Source organism: Macaca nemestrina, chromosome 4 (genome assembly GCF_043159975.1).
Source record: "Macaca nemestrina isolate mMacNem1 chromosome 4, mMacNem.hap1, whole genome shotgun sequence".
Classification (NCBI taxonomy): domain Eukaryota; kingdom Metazoa; phylum Chordata; class Mammalia; order Primates; family Cercopithecidae; genus Macaca; species Macaca nemestrina.
The window spans coordinates 18,575,266-18,598,254 of NC_092128.1; the positions used below are offsets into that span (position 1 = coordinate 18,575,266).

At 46.5% G+C, this 22,989-nt stretch overlaps 1 protein-coding gene across 4 annotated transcripts in view; it reads left to right on the plus strand.

Moving 5' to 3' along the window:
* The first annotated feature begins 2,810 nt into the window (after positions 1-2,810).
* Positions 2,811-22,989, plus strand: part of LOC105471284 (solute carrier family 37 member 3) — a 64,267-nt gene continuing 44,088 nt past the window's right edge. For 3 of the 4 annotated variants that reach the window (XM_011723672.2, XM_071094368.1, XM_071094369.1), the window contains exons 1-3: positions 2,811-2,922; positions 19,647-19,808; positions 21,871-21,979. In XM_011723672.2, coding sequence (XP_011721974.1) covers positions 19,720-19,808; positions 21,871-21,979 — 198 coding nt within the window. In that variant the 5' untranslated portion in view covers positions 2,811-2,922; positions 19,647-19,719. Of the gene's footprint in view, positions 2,923-19,646; positions 19,809-21,870; positions 21,980-22,989 lie in introns of those variants that run through there. The other variant, XM_071094370.1, reaches the window with a different exon arrangement.

The following is a 22,989-nucleotide window of genomic DNA, read 5'->3' on the forward strand; positions in this document are numbered from 1 at the left end:
GAGCATAGCTTGGGCTACAGGAAAGAAGGCATTCATATGTATAAATATGTGTGTATATATATACCTTTTTTTTTTATTTTTTAAGAGATTGGGTCTTCCTCTGTCATCCAGGCTGCAGTGCAGTGGCACAATCAGAGCTCACTGTAGCCTCCAAAGGCAGGGCTGAAGTGATCCTCCTGCCTCAACCTCCCTAGCAGCTGGGACTTCAGGTCCACACCACCACGTGGCTAAGAAGGCATTCTAGCCCTGAGTGGTGGTGACACAGGTCATATACTTGATAGTATACACACACACATATATATGTATACACCCATATATAAATATAATACAAAAAAGTATGTATTTCACTCTATGTATATATATTTACCATTTTAACCATTTTTTTTTTTTTTGACACAGAGTCTCTGTAGCCTGGGCTAGAGTGCAGTGGCCGGATCTCAGCTCACTGCAAGCTCCGCCTCCCAGGTTTACGCCATTCTCCTGCCTCAGCCTCCCGAGTAGCTGGGACTACAGGCGCCCGCCACCTCGCCCGGCTAGTTTTTTGTATTTTTTTAAGTAGAGACGGGGTTTCACGGTGTTCGCCAGGATGGTCTCGATCTCCTGACCTCGTGATCCGCCCGTCTCGGCCCCCAAAGTGCTGGGATTACAGGCTTGAGCCACCGCGCCCGGCCCATTTTAACCATTTTTAAGTGTACAATTCAATGGCATTAAATACATTGCTGTGCAACCAACATCACCATCCCTCTCCAGGACTTTTTTGTCATCCCAAATAGAAACTCCATAGCCATTAAACAACAATTTCTCATTTCCCCTTCCCTCCAGCCATGGGCAACCACTATGCTACTTTCCGACTCTATGAAGTTGACTATTCTGTCTACATCATATAAGTGTAATTGTACTGTACTGGTCCTTTTATGTCTCACTTATTTCACTTAGCATAACGTTTTTTAAGATTCATCTATGTTGTAGCATGTGTCAGAATTTGCTTCCTTTTTTAGGCTGAAAAATAAACGACTCACAATATATTTTTAAAAATAAAAGTAACATATTTGGCTCATTTATTTTTACTCACCCTGACATCATATTTCTCCTTGGATGCCCAGAGACAAAACTACCACTGTATAAGGGCAAATAAAAATGAAAAATAACAGGCTTAATTCCTCTGCTGGAAATAGAGACTTCTCAGCCTTCTCTCTTTTCTTTCAAAATTTCTTTCTCTGTCCTTTTCAAATGTATACAAATCTTTATAACGGCAAAATGAGCCTCTTGCCAGTATCACAACTCAGAAATGTGTCCTCAAGGACTTGGGGGTCATCTTTTTGAAATGCAGTGGAGTTAGTGCCTGTATCTCCCAGTTCCTACAGGAGGGTAGGAGACTACACTTAGTGGGCATGGGCGCCTTGTTCAACTTATAAAACTACCTCCTGCTATAAAGATATGCGAAATTTGGCCTGGCGCGGTGGCTCACGCCTGTAATCCCAGCACTTTGGGAGGCCAAGGCGGGCAGATCAGGAGGTAAGCAGATCGAGACCATCCTGGCTAACACGGTGAAACCCCGTCTCTACTAAAAATACGAAAAAACTAGCCGGGCGAGGTGGCGGGCGCCTGTAGTCCCAGCTACTCGGGAGGCTGAGGCAGGAGAATGGTGTGAACCCGGGAGGCGGAGCTTGCAGTGAACCGAGATCGCGCCACTGCCCTCCAGCCTGGGCGACAGAGCGAGACTCCGCCTCAAAAACAAAACAAAACAAAAAAGATATGCGAAGTTTAAAAAACGAACAACAACAACAAAAAGTTATGTGAAGTTTGTTTTGCTTCTGGATAAAGCCAACATGAGTGGTCTACCCAATTACTACTATTAAGTAGGAGGAACTATGTTTGACAAAAGGTGTTGTCAAGTTCTGTTATTTGAAGACTAGTGATCGTTTATCTTATGTAATGGTTGTTGTGGAGATTTTCTGGGTTAAGAGAAGTTTTTTTTTTTCTTTAAAATTCGGATAAGTGTCTGTATTTTTTCCCTTTATTTAAGAAACGGCTGCGGTGCTGGTGGTGGTGGTGGGGGGCTCTCACTATCTTGCCCAGGCTGGTCTCAAACTCTTGTCCTCAAATGATGCTCCTACTTCGGCCTCCCAAAGTGTTAGGATTACTGGTGTGAGCCACTTGTGCCAGATTTTATTTTATTTTTTATTTTTTTATTTTTATTTTTGGAGGCAGGGTCTCCTTCTGTTACCCAGGCTGGAGTGCAGTGGAGCGATCACAGCTGCCAGCCTCAAACTTTTGGGCTCAAGCGATCCTTGCACCTCGGTCGCCGCAGTAGCAGGGACCACAGGCACATGCCACACTACCCCTGGGTAATTTTTAAATTCTTTGTAGAGATGAGGTCTTGGCTATGTTGCTCAGGCTGGTCTTGAACTACTGGGTTCAAGTGATCCTCCCTTCTCGACCTCCTAAAGTGTTGGATTACAGGCGCGAGCCCACTGTGCCCGGCCTGCATTTAATTAGACACCTAAAATTTAGGCTGGTCAGTGGCACACTTAGCAGCATGTTACTTTTTATAAAAACAAAGACCGAATACCGCTTTTTTGGGAGGGGGGGGAAAGAAAAAGTATGCACCAGTTCTCCCCATATCGTTTCTTCTCTCTACCTCTGGTGTTTGCAGCTAACATTCCTGGCCAGGTCTGCAGCAACCGAGTTCTCTGGGCTCTCAGCCTCCGCCCTCCTCGCCCTTCTCCGCGCCGGCAGGTGAGGCCGCGCCGAGGGACTACAACTCCCAGCGTGCCCCGGGACGGGAGGGTCACGTGGGCGTCCGGAAACCCTGGCCGCGGCGCCAGGGGTGAGCTGGCGGCGGGGGCGGCCGGCAGCGGAGCCAAGCCGAATCCGCGAGCGGAGCCGGGGCTGGAGAGCGGCAACCACTGCGGATCTCGGGTGGGCGAGCCGTGATGCGTGGGGCCGAAGACCTGCTAGGGGCGGGGGCTGGGGCGGGTCCAATCCGAGGGGCTTCCCCGGTCGGTAGGGCGGTGGGGAGATGTAGGTGGCGGCCCCCCTTGGGCGGGGCGACTAGGCAGGGTCGGCCGCTCGCCCCCTACATCTACTCCCTGGGCCCGGGCCTGGCGTCCCGGCGGTCACGGGGAGGCTGTGATGGGGAGGATGGGGAGGAGAAGGACCCCCGGGGGACCCTGCGGCCCGGCCTGGATCCACGCGGCGGCGGCTTTTGTGCTCCTCGCCCGCCTGTCCTCCAGCCGTGGGTTGGGAGATTCTGACTTGATCAGAAAAGAGCTTGTCGTTCGGACCAGGAGAGAGGGGATGCTTTTCAGGTAGGTAGGGAAGGAAGCTCTTTGGGAAGGAGGTATAGAGATCAAAGAAGAAGCGTGGTCTCAGTGGAGTGACTGGTTTTGTTTTCTGGTAGCATGAACTCTATGAAGGAGTTTGGTCAAATTATTCGTCATTCCCTCTTTACTCTTCTTCGCAGGATGTGTTCTGTTTATTCTCAGTTTTGACAGGAGATAATGGGAATGTGTCCCCGGAGTTTTTAGTGTTTTCTTGAAATGTAAGATGGTAGGCTATCTCGTGGTAACTGTTATTGAAAAGTTTATAGGGAGGAGTGGTTCCTGGGGTGAGCAAAATCATTCAGTTGTTACCTTTTTGTCCACCGCTTTATTTCTACCTTTACACAAATTTATACATACATACATATATATGTAATAGTTGTTGAAGGGAATGTCTTCAGTGCTTTGGTGCTTGATTTCTTTTCCGTTGGTTTGATGTTTCTTGGATACGAGGCTCTATACTAAAAACTCCATATAAATTATCTCGTTTAATCAATACATGAGGAAATTGAGCTTCAGGTCGGGCGTGGTGTCTCATGCCTGCAATCCCAGCACTTTGGGAGGCCGAGGCCTGTGGATCCTTTGAGGTCAGCAGTTCAAGACCAGCCTGGCCAACATGATGAAACTCCGTCTCTACTAAAACAAAACAAAACAAAACAAAAAACAAAAATTAGCCGGTCGTGGTGGCGCTCATCTGTAATCCCAGCTACTCGGGAGGCTGAGGCAGGAGAATCACTTGAACCCGGGAGGCGGAGGTTGCAGTGAACCGAGATCATGCCGCTGCACTCCAGCCTGGGCGACAGAGCCAGACTCTGTCTTTTTATTCTTCTTCTTCTTCTTTTTTTTTTTTTTTTTTTTTTTGAGACAGAGTTTTTGCTCTTGTTGCCCAGGCTGGAGTGCAGGGGCACCATCTCGGCTCACTGCAACCTCTGCCTCCCGGGTTCAAGTGATTCTCCTGCCTCAGCCTCCCGAGTAGCTGGGACTACAGGCGCCCGCCACCACGCCCGGCTGACTTTTCTATTTTTAGTAGAGACGGGGTTTCACTATGGTGGCCGTGATGGTCTGCCTGTCTCGGCCTCCCAAAACGCTGGAATTATAGGCGTGAGCCACCGCGCCTGGCCTCAGACTCTGTCTTTAAAAAAAAAAAAAAAAAGGAAAAGAAAAAAAGAAATTGAGATTCAGAGAAGCTGCTTAAGTGGAAGGTCTTAGATTCCATACCTGGCTTGTCTCTTGAATGACACCATTCTTCTATTAGTCTTTGATTTCCAGTCTCTGCCTAAGAAGGTGACCCGGAAACAATAACTTTATAAAAGTTAAGTCAACAGTGTCTTGCTGCTTTCTGGCTGTCAGGATCAACTGTCTTGTTCATTGTTTAAGGTTCTGATTTGTCTCTGTTCATCAGTGCTAATGTCATGTCACTACAGTGACCATTAACTAGATTATAAATCCTTTGTGTAGAAGAGGAAAAGATTTTTATCTTGAAAACTAGTTGTCTTTGAAACATGTCCGGCCGGGCGCGGTGGCTCACGCCTGTAATCCCAGCACTTTGGGAGGCCGAGGCGGGCGGATCACAAGGTCAGGAGATCGAGACCACGGTGAAACCCCGTCTCTACTAAAAATACAAAAAATTAGCCGGGCGCGGTGGCGGGCGCCTGTAATCCCAGCTACTCAGGAGGCTGAGGCAGGAGAATGGCGTAAACCCAGGAGGCGGAGCTTGCAGTGAGCCGAGATCGCGCCACTGCACTCCAGCCTGGGCGACAGAGCGAGACTCCGTCTCAAAAAAAAAAAAAAAAAAAAAAAAGAAACATGTCCAAAAACAGGGAGGAAGAATGTGGTTTTGGAAACCCTGGAATAAGATGAGAGATATTTACAGATAAATGCCAGGTATTTTATGTCTGTGGTAATGAGACAATTTAAGAAGAGAGAAAAATTACAGGAAGACTTGAGTTATGAATAAAAAGGATTATGCGGTACAAGTAAATGGCTTCATATAAGATAATGTGGGATAAAAAAGATACTTGTGGCTTGCTGCAGTGGCTCACGCCCATAATCCTAGGGGTTTGGGAGGCTGAGTCAGGAGGATCTATCTCTTTTTTTTTTTTTTTTTTTGAGGCGGAGTCTCGCTCTGTCGCCCGGGCTGGAGTGCAGTGGCGCGATCTCGGCTCACTGCAAGCTCCGCCTCCCGGGTTCCCGCCATTCTCCTGCCTCAGCCTCCCGAGTAGCTGGGACTACAGGCGCCGCCACCACGCCCGGCTAATTTTTTTTGTATTTTTAGTGGAGACGGGGTTTCATTGTGTTAGCCAGGATGGTCTCGATCTCCTGACCTCGTGATCCGCCCGTCTCGGCCTCCCAAAGTGCTGGGATTACAGGCTTGAGCCACCGCACCCGGCCAGGATCTATCTCTTAAGGCCAGGAATTCAAGACCAGACTGGGTAACATAGCAAGACCCTGTCTCTATAAAAACTAAGAAAATTAGCTAGGTGTGATGGTGTCCACCTGTAGTCCCAGCAACTTTTTTGGAGGCTGAGGCAGGAGGATCGCTTAAGCCTAGGTAGGAGATTGAGGCTGCAGTGAACTATGATCACGCCACTGCACTCCAGCCTGGGTAACAGAGTGAGACCCGGTCTTTGGAAAAAAAAAAAAAGATACTTGTATGAGTGTGAGCATTGAGATGCTGAACTGCATCATATACAATACTGTAAAAAGGGTGAACTCTGGCCGGGCGCGGTGGCTCAAGCCTGTAATTCCAGCACTTTGGGAGGCCGAGACGGGCGGATCACGAGGTCAGGAGATCGAAACCATCCTGGCTAACACGGTGAAACCCCGTCTCTATTAAGAAATACAAAAAACTAGCCGGCCGAGGTGGCGGGCGCCTGTAGTCCCAGCTACTCGGGAGGCTGAGGCCGGAGAATGGCGTGAACCCGGGAAGCGGAGCTTGCAGTGAGCTGAGATCCGGCCACTGCACTCCAGCCTGGGCCACAGAGCGAGACTCCGTCTCAAAAAAAAAAAAAAAAAAAAAAAAGGGTGAACTCAACTATCCTTTTAATAATTTCCCACATTCTTCTTTACACTTTGAATACACATAATCTTTTTACTCTGCAGACAAAAAAAATGAAGTCTGGGAGGATCTAGAGTTAGGTCTGAGTTGGAATGTGCACTCCATCTCTTAAGAGAGATTGCTTTCTGTTTTAAAAAATTTTTTGAGGGCTGGGTGCAGTGGCTTACACCTGTAATCCTAGCACTTTGGGAGGCTGAGGCAGGTGGATCACGAGGTCAGGAGTTCGAGACCAGTCTTGCCAATATGGTGAAACCCTGTCTCTACTAAAAATACAAAAATTAGCTGGACGTGGTGGTGCATGCCTGTAGTCCCAGCTACTTGGGAGGCTGAGGCAGAAGAATTGCTTGAACCTGGGAGGTGGAGGTTGCAGTGAGCCAAGATCATGCCACTGTGCTCCAGCCTGGGTGACAGAGCGAGACCCTGTCTCAAAAAAAAATTTTTTTGTGTGATGGAGTCTCGCTCTGTCGCCCCAGGCTGGAGTGCAGTGGTGCAGTCATGGCTCACTGCTGCTTCAGTCTCGCGAGCTCAAGTGATTCTCCCACCTCAGCCTCCCAAATAGATGGGGCCACAGGTGTCCACCACCATGACTGGCTAATTTTTGTATTTTTTGTAGAGATGGGGTCTCCCTATGTTGCCAAGGTTGGTCTTAAACTCCTGAGCTTAAGTGATCCTCCCGCCTTGGCCTCCCAAAGTGCTGGGATTATAGGTATGAGCCACTGGACCAGACCTAGAGATTACTTTCTAATATCTGTTTTCTCATCTGTAAAATACTGAGAGAACTAAATGCAGTAATGCATGGTAGGTACCTAGCATGGTACCTGGTACTTTGTAAGCATTCAGTGTTCTGCCTTCAGCCAGCCAATTCATTGATTAAAAAAAAACTTTTTTTTTTTATATGGGGTCTCACTTTGTTGCCCAGTCTGGAGTGCAATGGTGCAACCCTGGCTCACTTCACTTCAGTCTCCACCTACCGGATTCAAGCAATCCTCCCGCCTCCACCTCTTGAGTAGCTGGGACTACAGGTGTGCTATTTTTCCCATCCTTTTGAGGATGGGAAATTACCATGCTCTGCTAATTTTTGTGTTTTTTATAGAGACAGGGTTTCACCATATTGCTCAGGCTGGTCCCGAGCTCCTGGGCTCAAGCCATCTGCCTGCCTTGGCCTCCCAAAGTGTTGAGATTACAAGTGTGAGCCATTGCGCCTGGCCCAAAAAATCTTTATTGATCATTCTCAGTGCTCTGCTGGGTCCTGTGGATGTAGCTGTGGGACTCAGGACAGAGAGAGCCACTGCTTTTATGGAGCTTACAGATGAACAGTAGACATGGAAACAATTAAACCAGATAATTGGGAGAAATGCTCTGAAGGAAAGAAATGACGAAAGAGATGAGACAGGTAGTAACCAGGGGAGACCATTTTAGATAGGGTGGTCAGGGAGGTCACTCTAGGGGGTGACATTTCATTGACTAGCCAAGAAAAGGAGCAAGCCGTTTGCCAAGAAGCAGGACAGAAGCACTTCTCTTGTAGAACAGCAAACACAAAGCCCGAAGCAAGAGGAGGCTTGATGGGTTCAGGGACAGGAGAGGGATTAGGTGTGGGGAGACAGTGGTGGTGGTGAGGGTGGGAGGTAGGTGGGCCAAGTAGAAAGGAGACAGGCTAGATCCTCACCAGGCGGCCTGGCAAAGGATTGGGAACCACCCAGCTGCCCGGTGGGGGACTGGTTAAATATCTAAAGATTCGTTCATGTCAGGGAGGACGGTACATGTGTTCAGAAAAGTGCAGCAGCTCTGCGGTTGCTTATATGGATGGACCTCCAACCTCTGGGAAGTGAAGAAAATGCACAGCAGATAGTGTGTGCTGTGTGCTTGCATGTGTGATCTTGGGGGCTCTCCCTGGTATGTGTGCAGAGGCACAGATTGTGCCCCTGAAGGAAAGAAAGAAGATATGAAAAAAACTGGTTAGGAGATCAGGGTGGACTGAGAACACAGGAGGGAGTTGTATCCTTTGAGGTTTTTTTTTCTTTTTTTTTTTTATTGGAACAGAGTCTTGCTCTGTCGCCCAGGCTGGAATACAGTGGCGTGATCTCAGCTCACTGCAACCTCCACCTCCTGGGTTCAAATGATTCTCCTGCTTCAGCCTCCTGAATAGCTGGGATTACAGGCACATGCCACTGCGTCCAGATAATTTTTGTATTTTTAGTAGAGACGTGGTTTCCCTGTGTTGGCCAGGCTGGTCTCAAACTCCTGACCTCAGGTGATCTGCCCACCTCAGCCTCCCAAAGTGCTGGGATTACAGGAGTGAGCCACTGTGCCAAGCCATATCCTTTGAATTTTATACCTCAGGTATATAATACCAGTTGAAAAGTAATGAAATAAAACAAAACCCAACCTCTGCAGTTTAGTTATTGGCTCCAGCAGGCTCCTCCTCCATCTGTACCAACGCATCTGTCAGCCCAGTCCCTTCCCAGCCCTAAGCATCCTATTTACCTGCAGAGGTTAGACAGGCTTTGAAGGCTGTGGCAAAGAATCTGTGTTTTTATCTGAGTCTTGGGAAGGCAGTAAAGGGTTTTAAGCAGAACCTGTCGAGGTAGGCAGGTGGGAGATGCTGCTGGTGGTTTATCTTAGGCGATGGCAGTGAGGATGGAGAGGAGAGGGTGGCGGTGAAGAGGACCAGAACCAAGAGGCTGGGGAGTGAGCTTATCCATCTGGATGTTGGGGTTTGGGATATATTTTGGAGGTGAAAAGGACTGGATTTAGTAATGGATTGGATGTAGAAGTTAAGGGAAAAGAAGTAAAGGCTACCTCGTAGTTACCTTGGTTGACTGTAACGAATGGCAGTACCTTTGCTGAGATGGGGAATACCAAGGGATGTCGCAGGTCATTAGCGACTATCTGGGCTGGTGGAGGTTACATGGACACCTTTCAGTCCCACTGGAGTGTAGCTCCAGCCAGGGCCTTCAGTTATCTTCCTGCTTAGATGCTGGTCCACTGAGGGTTCCAAGTTGGAAAAGAGAAAGGGAGGGGAGAGGGTTCTCCCTAAGGAGAGTTTCCCGTACAGGCCACCAAAATGTTGCAGGTGATCAGCGACTATCTGGGCTGGTGGTGTAGGCGGTGAGAAGAATTTGCCAAGGCAGTGATAGGTATAGAAAGGCAGATTTATTAGAGAAGGTAGGAGAGTATGTTTGCAAGGAAGCAACAGGCAGGTCAGCAAGAGAGGAGCTGACTACAAGGAGATGAAGGCTTGCTGGAGATTTTATAGGATGGTGCTGTGTGCTGAAGAGGGCTTTGTGCAGTACAGATAACGATAAGGTTGCAGTGAGCTAACTTGCATTTTTCTATCAGCTGAGCGTCTGGTGATTACTGGGTGCAGGAAGATTGTAAGTTACTTGCGCAAAAGGGGTGTGTGTCCTGGACCACGAAGAAAGGCGGACTTAGTTTATCTGCTTATCCTTTTTGGTTTCCCCTGATCCCACCAGCCTGACTCCTTTTTCTCTAATTAGAACTCCACATGGGAGGGATAGATTTGGAGGGAGAAGTGAAGAGTTGTGTTTTATTTTATCTTATTTTTTTGAAACGGAGTCTCACTCTGTTGCCCAGACTGGAGTGTAGTGGCCTGATCTCGGCTCACTGCAACATCTGCGTCCTGGGTTCAAGCGATTCTCCTGCCTCAGCCTCCCAAGTAGTTGGGATTACAAGACGCATGCCACCATGACCGGCTAATTTTTGTATTTTTAGTAGAGACGGAGTTTCACTATGTCGGCCAGGCTGGCCTCGAGCTCCTAATCTCAAGTGATCTGCCTGCCTTGGCCTCCCAAAGTGCTGGGATTACAGGCGAGAGCCACTGAGCCTGGCCTACGAGTTCTGTTTTAGATCTATGGAGGGATATGAAGTGGTCATTTGGATCCTGGAGGGTCTAAGTTAGAGCCATGAATCTGAGAATTGTTGACATAAAGGCATGGTACCCTAGGAAGGAGGAGAGAAAGATGTTGGAAGTTTAAAAAGAGAAGTGTGAAATCGCTGTCTCAGTTTGAGAAAGCAAAATTACTTGGAAGCGTAGTAGGCTTGCTGGGCAGTATTGCATGCCCTTTGAGGTTTGTGGTTTTGAATAAAAAGTGAAATCAGCCTGCTCGAGTGGTTTTTCTGTGGCAAAACTCAGCTGCTTGGGTGCAGGGAAGGAGAAGGACAGAAACAAGGAAGTGCACTGTAGATTCTAAGTTGGTAAGGCGGGAAATGAGGACAGGACGGGGCTGGATAAGGGAAAAACGAGGCTACTGAATTGGGAGCCTTGTTGAGGTCAAATGACTGTTGAGGTGTGGTGTATTCAGGTAAGTGATCTGCAAGGAAAGGAAGCAGAAGGTTTGAAATCCGGTTACCAGCGTTCAGCCTTGCGTGGGTTTTTATTGCGGGATGGAGGAGAAGGGTGGTGGTGAAGAGAACTGGAACTGAGAGACCCAGGAGGAAACTTATCCACCTGGCCGTGGGGATGGAGGTTGGGTGACCGTGGCTCAGGATGCGGGGAGATCAGTCTCTGACATCTATGGGGAACAGCAGGCTATAGAGCCCCAAGGTGTGAGTTTCAAAGAAGGGGGTTCTTGGCAGGAAGACGCTCCAGAAATGGCCTCGGGGAGCAAAGACAACTTGGACCCCTTGTGTCCTTGAGGCATGTAGGTTGCTGGAGGGAAGATTTTCCCTCTTGAGAGGCGTTAGGGGAAGTGAAGGTATCGGAAGTGTCCAGAGTCTTGTAAGGATATGGTGCCTGCTACCCATGTAACTAGGTTTCCAGAGAGCAAGGATACGGGGCTTGCTAACCGTGTATCTCTGTTTCCAGATGGCATGGTCAAAAGGGCTGGGGGTGGGGTGTGTGGGAAGGCTGGGCAGAAGAGATGAATGGGGCAGAGTGGGTGTGTGGTGGCTTCACGTATGTCATCTCTTTTCCTGCTGACCCCTCCCCTGCCCACTCTGCAGTCGACTTTCTTCAGAGAGTTCCTCATACGAGACAGTTGGGTTTTTTGGTTTTGTTTTGTTTTTTTTGAGGCAGGATCTTCCTCTGTCACCTAGGCAGGAGTGCAGTGGCATCGTCATAGCTCACTGCAGCCTTGAAGGCCTGGCCTCAAGTGATCCTCCTGCCTCAGCCTCCCTAGTAGCTAGGACTACGGTACATGCCACCACATCTGGCAAAATTTTAAATTTTTTATAGAGACAAGGTCTGTTGCCCAGGCTGATATTGAACTCCTGGCCTCAAGTTTTCCTCTTGCCTTGGCCTCTGAAGAACAGCTTTATATTTGGGTTGGAAAGGACTCTAAATACCACTACAGAAAGTGAAATTAGAAATAATGTTTGGGGGAAATTTTATATCCCAAAGCAGTGTTGTAGAAGGCAGCGCATTGCCTTCCATCTGGACGTGTTGCTGCAGCGCGAAGTCATCTTTTACTAAGCAGTGATTGCACACTATTGTAACCGCCCAATGGGTTCGCCTTGCCTGCTGCCTAGACAGAGCCAATTTATCAAGACTGGGGAATTGCAATGGCAAAACAGTAGTTCACACAGAGCCGGCTGTGTGGGAGATGGGAGTTTTATTATTACTCAAGTCAGTCTCCCTGAGCATTCGGGGATCAGAGTTTTTAAAGATAATTTGGCGGGTAGGGGCTTGGGAAGTGGGGGAGTGCTGATTGGTCAGGTTGGAGATGGAGTCATCGCGGGCTGAAAGGAGTTTTTCTTGCTGCCTTCTGTTCCTGGGTGGGATGGCAGAGCTGGTTGAGCCACATTACCGGTCTGGGTGGTGTCAGCTGATCCATTGAGTGCAGGGGCTGCAAAATATCTCAGGCACTGATCTTAAGTTTTACAATAGTGATGTGTTCCCCAGGAGCAATTTGGGGAGGTTCAGACCCTTGGAGCCAGAGGCTGCATGACCCCTAAATTGTAATTTCTAATCTTATAGCTAATTGGTTAGTCCTGCAAAGGCAGACTGGACCCCAGGCAAGAAGGGGGTCTGTTATCAATTTTGTTTCAGAGTCAAACCATGAACTGAATTCCTTCCTAAAGTTAGTTCAGCCTATGCCCAGGAATGAACAAGGACAGCTTACGGGTTAGAAGCAAGTAGGGCCGGTTAGCTCTGATTGCTTTCACTGTCATAATTTCCTCAGTGATAGTTTTGCAAAGGCAGTTTCACTATTGTGTTCCATTCTGGAAATTACCATTTTTGATGGGTAGTCCTCTAGGACTAAGAAAAACTGGAAAAACTTCACTACGAAAATCACATGAGTTAGTGATTGTGAACTTGCTTTGGAAAGTAGAAGGTTATGGTTCTGGATTTTTTTTTTTTTTTTTTAAGACGGAGTTTTGCTCTTATTGCCTATGCTGGAGTACAGTGGTGTGATCTTGGCTCACTGCAACCTCTGCCTCCCAGGTTCAAGCGATTCTCCTGCCTCAGCCTCCTGAGTAGCTGGGACTACAGGCACCTGCCACCACGCCCGACTAATTTTTTTATTTTTAGTAGAGATGGGGTTTCACCATGTTGGCCAGGCTGGTCTCGAACCCCAGACTTCGTGATCTTCCTGCCTCGGCCTCCCAAAGTGCTGGGATTCCAGGTGTGAACCACCATGCCCGGCCAATGGTTTTCTGGATTTTATTTGATGGCAAGAATCTTATATATATATATATTTTTATATATAAAAAAATATATAAATATATATATATTTTTCTTTTCTGCAGAGAATGGAAGGAAAGGAATCCTTTTTTTTTGGTTGGGGTGAGGGGGACAGGGTCTCACTCTGCCGTGCAGGCTGGAATGTGGTGGCACAATCTTGGCTCACTGCAACCTCTGCCTCCCAGGCTCAAGTGATTCTCCTATCTCAGCCTCCTGAGTAGCTGTGACCACAGGCACGCACCACCACCCCTGGCTACTTTTTGTATTTTTTGTGAAGACGGGGTTTTGCCATGTTTCCCAGGCTGGTCTCAAACTCCTGGGCTCAAGCAGTCCTCCTACCTCAACCTCCCAAATTTCAGGCATGAGCCACCATGCCTGTCCAGAATCTTATTTTTAACAAGGATTTTTTTTTTTTTTGGTCTTTTAAAATAATTCTAATGGGGTTTTGGGGAGATGTTGGCCAAAGGATAAAAAATTTCAGTTAGGAGGAATAAGTTTAAGAGAACTATTGTACAATATGGTGACTATAGGCTTTGTTTTTTTGAGACAGGCCCTCACTCTGTCACCCAGCCTGGAGTGCAGTGGCACAATCACAGCTCACTGAGCCTCTAACTCTCAGGTGATCCTCCCATCTCAGCCTCTGGAGTGACTGGGACTATAGGCTTGTGCCATCACACCGGACTAATATATGTATATATATTTAGATGGAGTCTCGGTCTGTTGCCCAGGCTGGAGTGCAGTGGCGTGATTTTGGCTCACTGCAGCCTCCACCTTCTAGGTTCAAGTGATTCTCGTGCCTCAACCTCCTGAGTAGCTGTGATTACAGGTGTGCATCACCATGCCCAGCTAATTTTGTATTTTTAGTAGAGACAGGGGTTTCGCCATGTTGGCCAGGCTGGTCTCGAACTCCTGACCTCAAGTGAGCCACTCGCCTCGGCCTCCCAAGGTGCTGGGATTACAGATGTGAGTCACTGTACCCGACCTAGCTAATATTTTTGTATTTTTTGTAGAAATAGGGTGTTGCTGTGTTGCCAAGGCTGGTCTCAGACCCCTGAACTCCAGCAATCCACCCGCCTTGACCTCCCAAAGTGCTGATGTACAGGCCTGTGAGCCACTGTGAGCCACTGTGCCGGACCGGTGACTATAGTTAATAACAATGTACTCTATTTTGAAAATTGCTATAAGAGTAGATTTTAAATTTTCTCACCACAAAAAATAAGTAGGTGAGGTAATGGATATATTAACTAGCTTGACTGAGCCATTCCACAGTGAGCACATATTTTAAAAACATGTTGTACATGGTAAATATATACAATTTTATTTGTCAATTAAAAATACTGTAATGTTAAAAATCTTGTTGCTGTCAACCATCAGTTGATAATTGTGTATTCAGTATTCATTAATAGAGTCTGCAACCATCCCTGCACACCATCCTGAACATGGCCTGCCTTGTTGGACTTTGGAAGCTAAGTATGGTGGGGCCTGGTTAGTGCTTGGCTGGGAAACTGCCTGTGAATACCGGTGCTATAGGCTTTAAGAAATAAAAATTCGGCCGGGCGCGGTGGCTCAAGCCTGTAATCCCAGCACTTTGGGAGGCTGAGACGGGCGGATCACGAGGTCAGGAAATCGAGACCATCCTGGCTGACACGGTGAAACCCTGTCTCTACTAAAAAATACAAAAAATTAGCCGGGCGAGGTGGCGGGCGCCTGTAGTCCCAGCTACTCGGGAGGCTGAGGCAGGAGAATGGCGTGAACGCAGGAGGCGGAGCTTGCAGTGAGCTGAGATCCGGCCACTGCACTCCAGCCTGGGCGGCAGAGCGAGACTCTGTCTCAAAAAAAAAAAAAAAAAAAAAGAAATAAAAATTCACCGATTGAGAAAATACTGAATGACAAGCTACAATGAATTCAGAAATGCTGAAATGAAATTCCGTTTTGAAATTTGGTTTTATTAATTTTTTTTCTTTTTTTTTTTTTTGAGACGGTGTCTTGCTCTGTCGCCCAGGCTGGAGTGCAGTGGCGCAATCTCGGCTCACTGCAAGCTCCGCCTCCCGGGTTCACGCCATTCTCTTGCCTCAGCCTCCCGAGTAGCTGGGACTACAGGCGCCCACCGCTGCGCCCGGCTAATTTTTTCTATTTTTAGTAGAGACGGGGTTTCACCATGGTCTGGATCTCCTGACCTTGTGATCCACCCGCCTCGGCCTCCCAAAGTGCTGGGATTACAGGCGTGAGCCACCGCGCCCGGCGGGTTTTATTAATTTTAACAGCATTTACACATACTTGAAAAATTTTGGAACACTCTTGTTCAGTGTGTATTTAGAGTGGTAAAGAGAGTATTCTTCAAAAAGTAGGACGTGTTCGATGGACTCCGACTTGACACAAACTCCTGTACACCCCAGGGTCCCTGAGCTCATGAATGATTGGAAATCGCTTCTGTGATAGATAGGATACATGTGCAAAGGTATTATTATTGCATAGGACCAAATGTTACAGTATTTATCTTAAATGCCATTACGCACACAGCAGGTGAATGTTTAAAACTATTTTCCTGGGCAAGGTGGCTCACGCCTGTAGTCTTAGCACTTTGGAAGGCTGAGGTGGAAGGATTGCTTGAGGCCAGGAATTCAAGACCAGCCTGGACAACATGGCAAAACTCTGACTTAACATAAATGCAAAAAATAAGCTGGATGTGGTGGCGTGTGCGCCTGTATTCCCAAAGGATTGCTTGAGCCTGAGAGGTCAAGGCTGCAGTGAGCTGAGGTTGTGCCACTGCACTCTGGTCTGGGTGACAAAATGAAACCTTGTCTCAGTCAATCAATCAATCAATCAATCAGGCCGGGCATGGAGGCTCACGCCTGTGATCCCAACAATTTGGGAGGCCAAGGATGGTGGATCATCTGAGGTTAGGAGTTTGAGACCAACCTGGCAAACATGATGAAACCCCGTCTCTATTAAAAACACAAAAATTAGCTAGGCGTGATGGCGGGCACCTATAATTCCAGCTACTTGGGAGGCTAAGGCAGGAGAATTTCTTGAACCTGAGAGACAGAGGTTGCAGTGAGCTGAGATCATGCCACTGCATTCCAGCCTGGGCAACAGAGCCAGACTCTGTCTCAGAAAAAAATAGATAAATAAAAGAATAAAATAAAGCCTGTTTGCCCAATGTGCATATTAAGCCTTTTCTCCCCAGTCATTGTAACTTAGGAAAAGATCGTCTATTTAGAAGCTAAATCCAAATGGCCTCAAATATCTTGGTAGTTATTTAAAGCTATTAATATAAGTGTACAGCCCTAGATTATGCAGCTCTATTGCCAATGTGCTGTAATTTCAATCTGTTGGAGCATTTATTTTTGGAATTATGATTTTACACGATACATTATTGAATTTCATATCCCATGCCCTTTCCTGGAGTACATACTACAGTGTTTTGAGGTGGGAAGGTGTCCAGTTCAAAGAGCTATGATTTGTAGAGAATGATTAAAGTTTTGAGTTTTTCCACTTGGGTTTCATGTTTAATTTTCAGGATGGAAGTAAATTTAGTCATAACACTAATAGCTCTTGTTTTTGTAACTTCCTGGAATTATAGACAGGAAGTTTATTTACATTTTGTGAGTGGAATTTTATTGTCCTACTCTGCACGTAATTTTATTAACATTTTCCAAGAAGAATGACTTTAAAATGAAATTAGCTAAATTCTACTGATTTGGAATTAATCCTTGGCAGATCAGTGGCTAATATAATTTATCTGAATATGTCACATACATTGTTACTTTTAGCCTTACAGCTCTCAAATGAGATAAGCCATTTTATGGATGACCACTTGTGATTTATAGAGCATGACCTGTCCCAGGGCTCACAGCCAGTAAGGAAAACAACTGTTATGTGTACATAATTGTAACCATCTCAACTTTGTTTCTTTTATCTGCAAGTTGCAAGAATGGCCTTTCTGCTGGGTCTCTTAGCCTTTAAGGTTTGGGTGCATCTATTGAGCTGTGGCTAGTGAAAATAAGTAGTGTAACAGTTCCAGTGAACATAGATCTGAGAGCCAAGCCCTGTGATTCTCTCTTGAGTATTGGGAGCTCTTGCATGTGTTCCCTACCTTGACTACTGTTGTATATTTATCATACAAGCCATTTTATGTATTTTTTTCCCCTGAATATGAGAATAAATTACATTACTTTTTCTGTTGTGGCGGGGGGCAGGCAAGGTCTTACTCTGTGGTACAGGCTGGAGTGCAATGGTGTGATCATAGCTCCCGGCCTCCTTGAACCCCTGGGCTCAAGCGATCCTCCTGCCTTAGCCTGCTGAGTAGCAGGGACCACAGACACGAGCCACCATGCTTGGCTATTGGTTTTTTTTTTAGTTTTTGTAGAGATGGGGTCTCACTATGTTGCCCAGGCTGTTCTCAAACTCTTGGGCTTAAGTGTTCCTCCCGCTTTGGCCTACTAAAGTGTGGGGATTACAGGCATGAGCCAACATGTCTAGCCTAAATTACAGTACTTTTCTAATGCTGTGGGTGTTTCCATTATAAAAATTATATTGATGTTTATTGTAGGCTTTTTAAGAAAAAAGTATATAGAAGAAAATTAAAATTATCCATTATTTCACTCCCCAGAGAGAACTGGTATATTCCCTATTTATTTGTATTATGTAAATACAGTTGGGTTGATTAGATTTATAACCATAACCAGCTCCCACTTTTTTTCACTTGACATTTTCTCATGTCATTAAAAAGTCTTCATGGCAAATGATTATAAATGATTCAGCCATTCAGACATACCATAATTTATTTAATTATTCCCCTATTATTGTATCTTTAAATCGATTCTGCAGACTCATAACTGGAGACATTAAGTGTAGCTGCTTACTTTATGCTTAATTGTTCTTGGATATCAGAGAATGGGTGCAGCTTTTAGAGAATACAGTCAAATGAAAAGGCACTGGGGCTGGGCACAGTGGCTTACTTTTGGAGGCCAAGGTGGGCAGATTGCTTTGAGCTCAGGAGTTTGAGACCAGCCTGGGCAACGTGATGAAACCATGTTTCTACAAAAAATACAAACATTAACCAGGCATGGTGGCTCATGCTTCTAGTCCCAGCTACTTGGGAGGCTGAGGCTGGAGAATGGCTTGAGCCTGGGAAGCGGAGGTTGCAGTGAGTCGAGATCGTGCTACTGTACTCCAGCCTGGGTGACGGAGTGAGACCCTGTCTCAAAAAGAAAAAAAAAAAAAAAGAAGCTGCTGGAAGTAGTGGAAGGAGATGGCAAGGAGTGGCCCGACCTCTTTCTCTGTTTCGTTGACTGACACAGTTTTTTTCATTTTGAGGGGATACTGGGGGGCAGACAGGGGTTAGGCAGCTTGCCCAGAGTCTTGCACTGGGACCTCACCTCAAGGCAATAGAATATCGTGTAGAACATTGTCTTGAATCATTTTGTTTTGTTTTGCTTAGAGTCAGGGGTCTCACTTTGTTGCCCAGGGTCGACTGCAGTGGCGTGATCATAGCTCACTGTAACCTCGAACTCCTGGACTCAAGGGATCCTCTTGTCTCAGCCTGTCCAATAGCTGGGGGACTACAGGTGTGAGCCATTGTGCCCAGCTCCTCCTTTCTTTTGATATTAAAAATCTCCTCCAACACTTTGTGAAAAATACTTTTTATAGGCCTAAACACATCTTGTATTTTTTAAGGAATAGATCCCTGGAAATACATTTTTTTAAAGTGAAAGCAAGTTTATTCAAAAGTAAAGGAAGAAAAGGGCAGCACTCCATCGAGAGAGCAGCCCAGAAATTGAATTTTTTTTTTTTTTTTTTTTTGAGACGGAGTCTTGCTCTGTCACCCAGGCTGGAGCGCAGTGACCAGATCTCGGCTCACTGCAAGCTCCGCCTCCCGGGTTCCCGCCATTCTCCTGCCTCAGCCTCCCGAGTAGCTGGGACTATAGGCGCCCGCCACCTCGCCCGGCTAGTTTTTTGTATTTTTTAGTGGAGACGGGGTTTCACCGTGTTAGCCAGGATGGTCTCGATCTCCTGACCTCGTGATCCACCCGTCTCGGCCTCCCAAAGTGCTGGGATTACAGGCTTGAGCCACCGCGCCCGGCTTAGAAATTGAATTTTTGTGTCAAACACTCTTGATGAACACGGCTAGATTGTCCTCCCATAATATTATACTAATTTTTACTTCTGTCAGTAGCGTGTGGGAGTTCAGGAACCGTTATACCCTGAGCTGCATTGAGCACAATCTTTTTTAACTATCCAAATGTTTTCTTGCCTTAATTATATTTCTAATATTACCAGTGGGATTGAACTTTTATTTCTTAAGTTCAATAGCCATTTCATTTCTTCTGAGTTGTCTGTCTATTTCCTTTGCTCATTTTTTCTGTAAGAATGAGTGATTTTCTTATCAGTTTGTATGAGCTCTTTCTATTAAGATATAATCTCTTGTCCAGGATTTTTTTTTTTTTAAAGACTACCTAATAGCTTTAACATAATTATTAATCTAGTTTTCTGGTGTCAACTAGGCCATGAGATTTTTTCCCACAAGGCCTGATTATATGGTGACTGTAAATCGAAATAATTCAGTTTTTGGATAATCTGCCAAGGTTTAATAAGTCCATAATGTGTTTTGTCTTTCCAGAAAGAAGAAATGATGTAAATCACTCTCTCTCCAAACTTTAAGGTCAAAGGTGAGAAGGAAGGTCAGGAAGAACATGGCCTGGCCAAGTGTTTTTCAAAGAGGGTCTCTGCTGTCCCGGTTCAGCCATCATCACGTTGTAGTGTTCCTGCTCACCTTCTTCAGGTAAGCACGTTGCTAAAGCTGCTCTCCTGCTTTTTTTCTTTTGAGAGAGCTATTGCATGGCAAGTGTCAAATGCACTGATGGGCATACACTTACAATGTTAGTTATTCCTTCTGTTGTAGTCTTGATAGCTCTAATATAGTAGTTCTCGAGGGCTATTTTGCCCTCCAGAGGACATTTGGCAGTGTCTAAGATAGTTTTGGTTGTCATGAGCAGGGAGGAATGCTACTTGTAGTTAGTGGTGGAGACCAGGGATGTTACTAAACGTTCTCCCATGCACAGGACAGCTCTCCACAACAAAGAACATTTCGGCTCAAAATGTCAATAATGTGGAGGCGGAGAAGCCCTGGTCTGTTTGTGTTTTTTTTTTTTTTTTATTTTGTACTTTTTTTTTTTTTTGAGACGGAATATCGCTTTATTGCGCAGGCTGGAGTGCAGTGGCATGACCTCGGCTCACTGCAACCTCCACCTCCTGGGTTCAAGTGATTCTCCTGCCTCAGCCTCCCGAGTAGCTGGGATTACAGGCACGTGCCACCATGCCCAGCTACTAAATAGAAACAGTTTCACTGTGTTAGCCAGGATGGTCTCGATCTCCTGACTTCGTGATCTGCCCGCCTCGGCCTCCCAAAGTGCTGGGATTACGGGTGTGAGCCACCACGCCTGGCCAACATATCTCACTTCTTTTCATCACCCTGTTTGGAGAGAGAAGTCCTCTATTTGTTAAAACCAGGAGCTGGAGAACAAAGGTGATCTTAAGTGGTTCTCTTAGAAACATAGCATATACATCAGGCCATTGGGTGTTAGAGGCGTGCTATAAGTGACCTTATTACTCAGCTTTTTTTGATATTTCTGCTGAGTAGATTTTATTATTAATCTTTATGAAAGACACCAGAAATAATGTTTGTTTGTTTGTTTGTTTGTTTATTTATTTATTTGAGATGGGATCTCACCCTGTCACCCAGGCTGGAGTGCAGTAGTGTGATCACGGTTCACTGCAGCCTCTGACTCGCGGGATCAAATGCTCTACCTGCCTCAGCCTCTTGAGTAGCTGGGACCACAAGCACGAACCACCACGCCTGGCTTCTTCTTATTTTTTTATTATTATTTGTAGAAATGAGGTCTTCTTATGTTCCCCAGGCTGGTCTTGAACTCCTGGGCTCAATCAGTCCTCCCGCCTCAGCCTCCCAAAGTGCTGGGGTTATAGGCATGAGCTACCATGCTTGGCTCATCCTTTTTTTTTTTTTTTAAAGAGAAGAATTCTTGGCCAGGCATGGCGGCTCACACCTGTAATCCCAGCACTTTGGGAGGCCGAGGCGGGTGGATCACCTGAGGTCAGGAGTTTGAGACTAACCTGGCCAACATGGTGAAACCCCATCTCTCCTAAAAATACAAAAATCAGCTGGGCGTGGTGGCCCGCACCTGTAATTCCAGCTACTCGGGAGGCTGAGGCAGGAGAATTGGCTTGAATCTGGGAGGCGGAGTTTACAGTGAGCTGAGATTACACCACTGCACTCCAGCCTGGGCAACAGAGCGAGACTCCGTCTCAGGAAAAAAAAAAAAAGAGAAGAATTCTAAAATTGTTCAGTGTCATGCCTGTAATCCCAGCAATTTGAGAGGCCAAGTGGTGGGAGGATCACTTGAGCCCTGGAGTTTGAGACCATCCTGGGCAACATAGCAAGACTCTGTCTCTATAAAAAATACAGAAATTTTTGTAGCCTGAGTAACCTGAGTAGCTAAGATTACAGGTGCACTGAGCGTGGTGGGGTGCGCCTGTAATCCCAGCTACTTAGGCTGGGGCGGGAGGTTCGCTTGAGCGTGGGAGGTCAAGCCCAGTGAGCTATGATCATAACTGCACTCCAGCTTGAGTGACAGAGGGAGATCCTGTCTCAAAAACTAAAAATAAATAAAATTGAGAGAGCCTCTCTGAATCTATTTTGGTTCAAGTGGCTGCTCCCCAAATAAAATAAAACACAATTGAATAAAAGAAATGGGCTTATACCTGTGATTTTATTGAATGCTGTTTCTCCTTGCTATTCATTCATCTGTATTCTCTCTATTTTGTAGTTATTCATTGCTCCATGCTTCACGAAAAACATTTAGCAATGTCAAAGTCAGTATCTCTGAGCAGTGGACCCCAAGTGCTTTTAACACGTCAGTTGAGCTGCCTGTGGAGGTAAGCAGAACAAAGTGCTGGGATGGATTGAAGGAGACCGTGCCCACCCCTAGATTCTTCTTACGTTCTTTTTTGCATCTTTTGCTTGCCAGGACTCTGAAATGGCTCACTGTTTCCTATCACGTAAGAGCCAAACTATTCTACTAATTTCAAAGCCTACTCCGACTCAGTCCCATTTTACCTCTCCAGCTGGCTTATTTCTAACCGTTTAGAAATCACACCTTCTGGCTGGGCGCGGTGGCTCAAGCCTGTAATCCCAGCACTTTGGGAGGCCGAGACGGGCAGATCACGAGGTCAGGAGATCGAGACCATCCTGGCTAACATGGTGAAACCCCGTCTCTACTAAAAAATACAAAAAAACTAGCCGGGCGAGGTGGCGGGCGCCTGTAGTCCCAGCTACTCGGGAGGCTGAGGCAGGGGAATGGCGTGAACCTGGGAGGCGGAGTTTGCAGTGAGCCGAGATCCGGCCACTGCACTCCAGCCTGGGCGACAGAGCGAGACTCCGTCTCAAAAAAAGAAATCACACCTTCTGACGAGGCTGTTTTTTCACTGGCTTTCATTAGTGCTGTACTCGTTTCTGTCTTTGAGATATTGCATGTTATCTTTTATGTGCTCTTTTGCCTTTTTCCACCTGTCTGAAGTTTGCCTTTCTCTTTGTGTCAAGATAAAATGCCACTTTTTTTTTTTTCTTTTTTTGAAACAGGGTATCTTTCTGTTGCCCAGGCTGGAGTGCAGTGACACAATCTCTCAGGAAACATCTCTGCAGTCTCCACCTTCTGGGCTCAAGCAATCCTCCCACCTCAGCCCCCTGAGTAGCTGGGACGGACTACAGGCGCTTACCACCATGCCCGGCTAATCTTTTTTTTTGTTTTTGAGATGGGGTTTCACCATTTCCCCAGGCTGATCTTGAACTCCTGAGCTCAAGTGATCCACCTGCCTTGGCCTCCCAAAATGCTGGGATTATAATGTGAGCCATCACACCCGGGGAAAATGCCACGTTTTCAATCAAG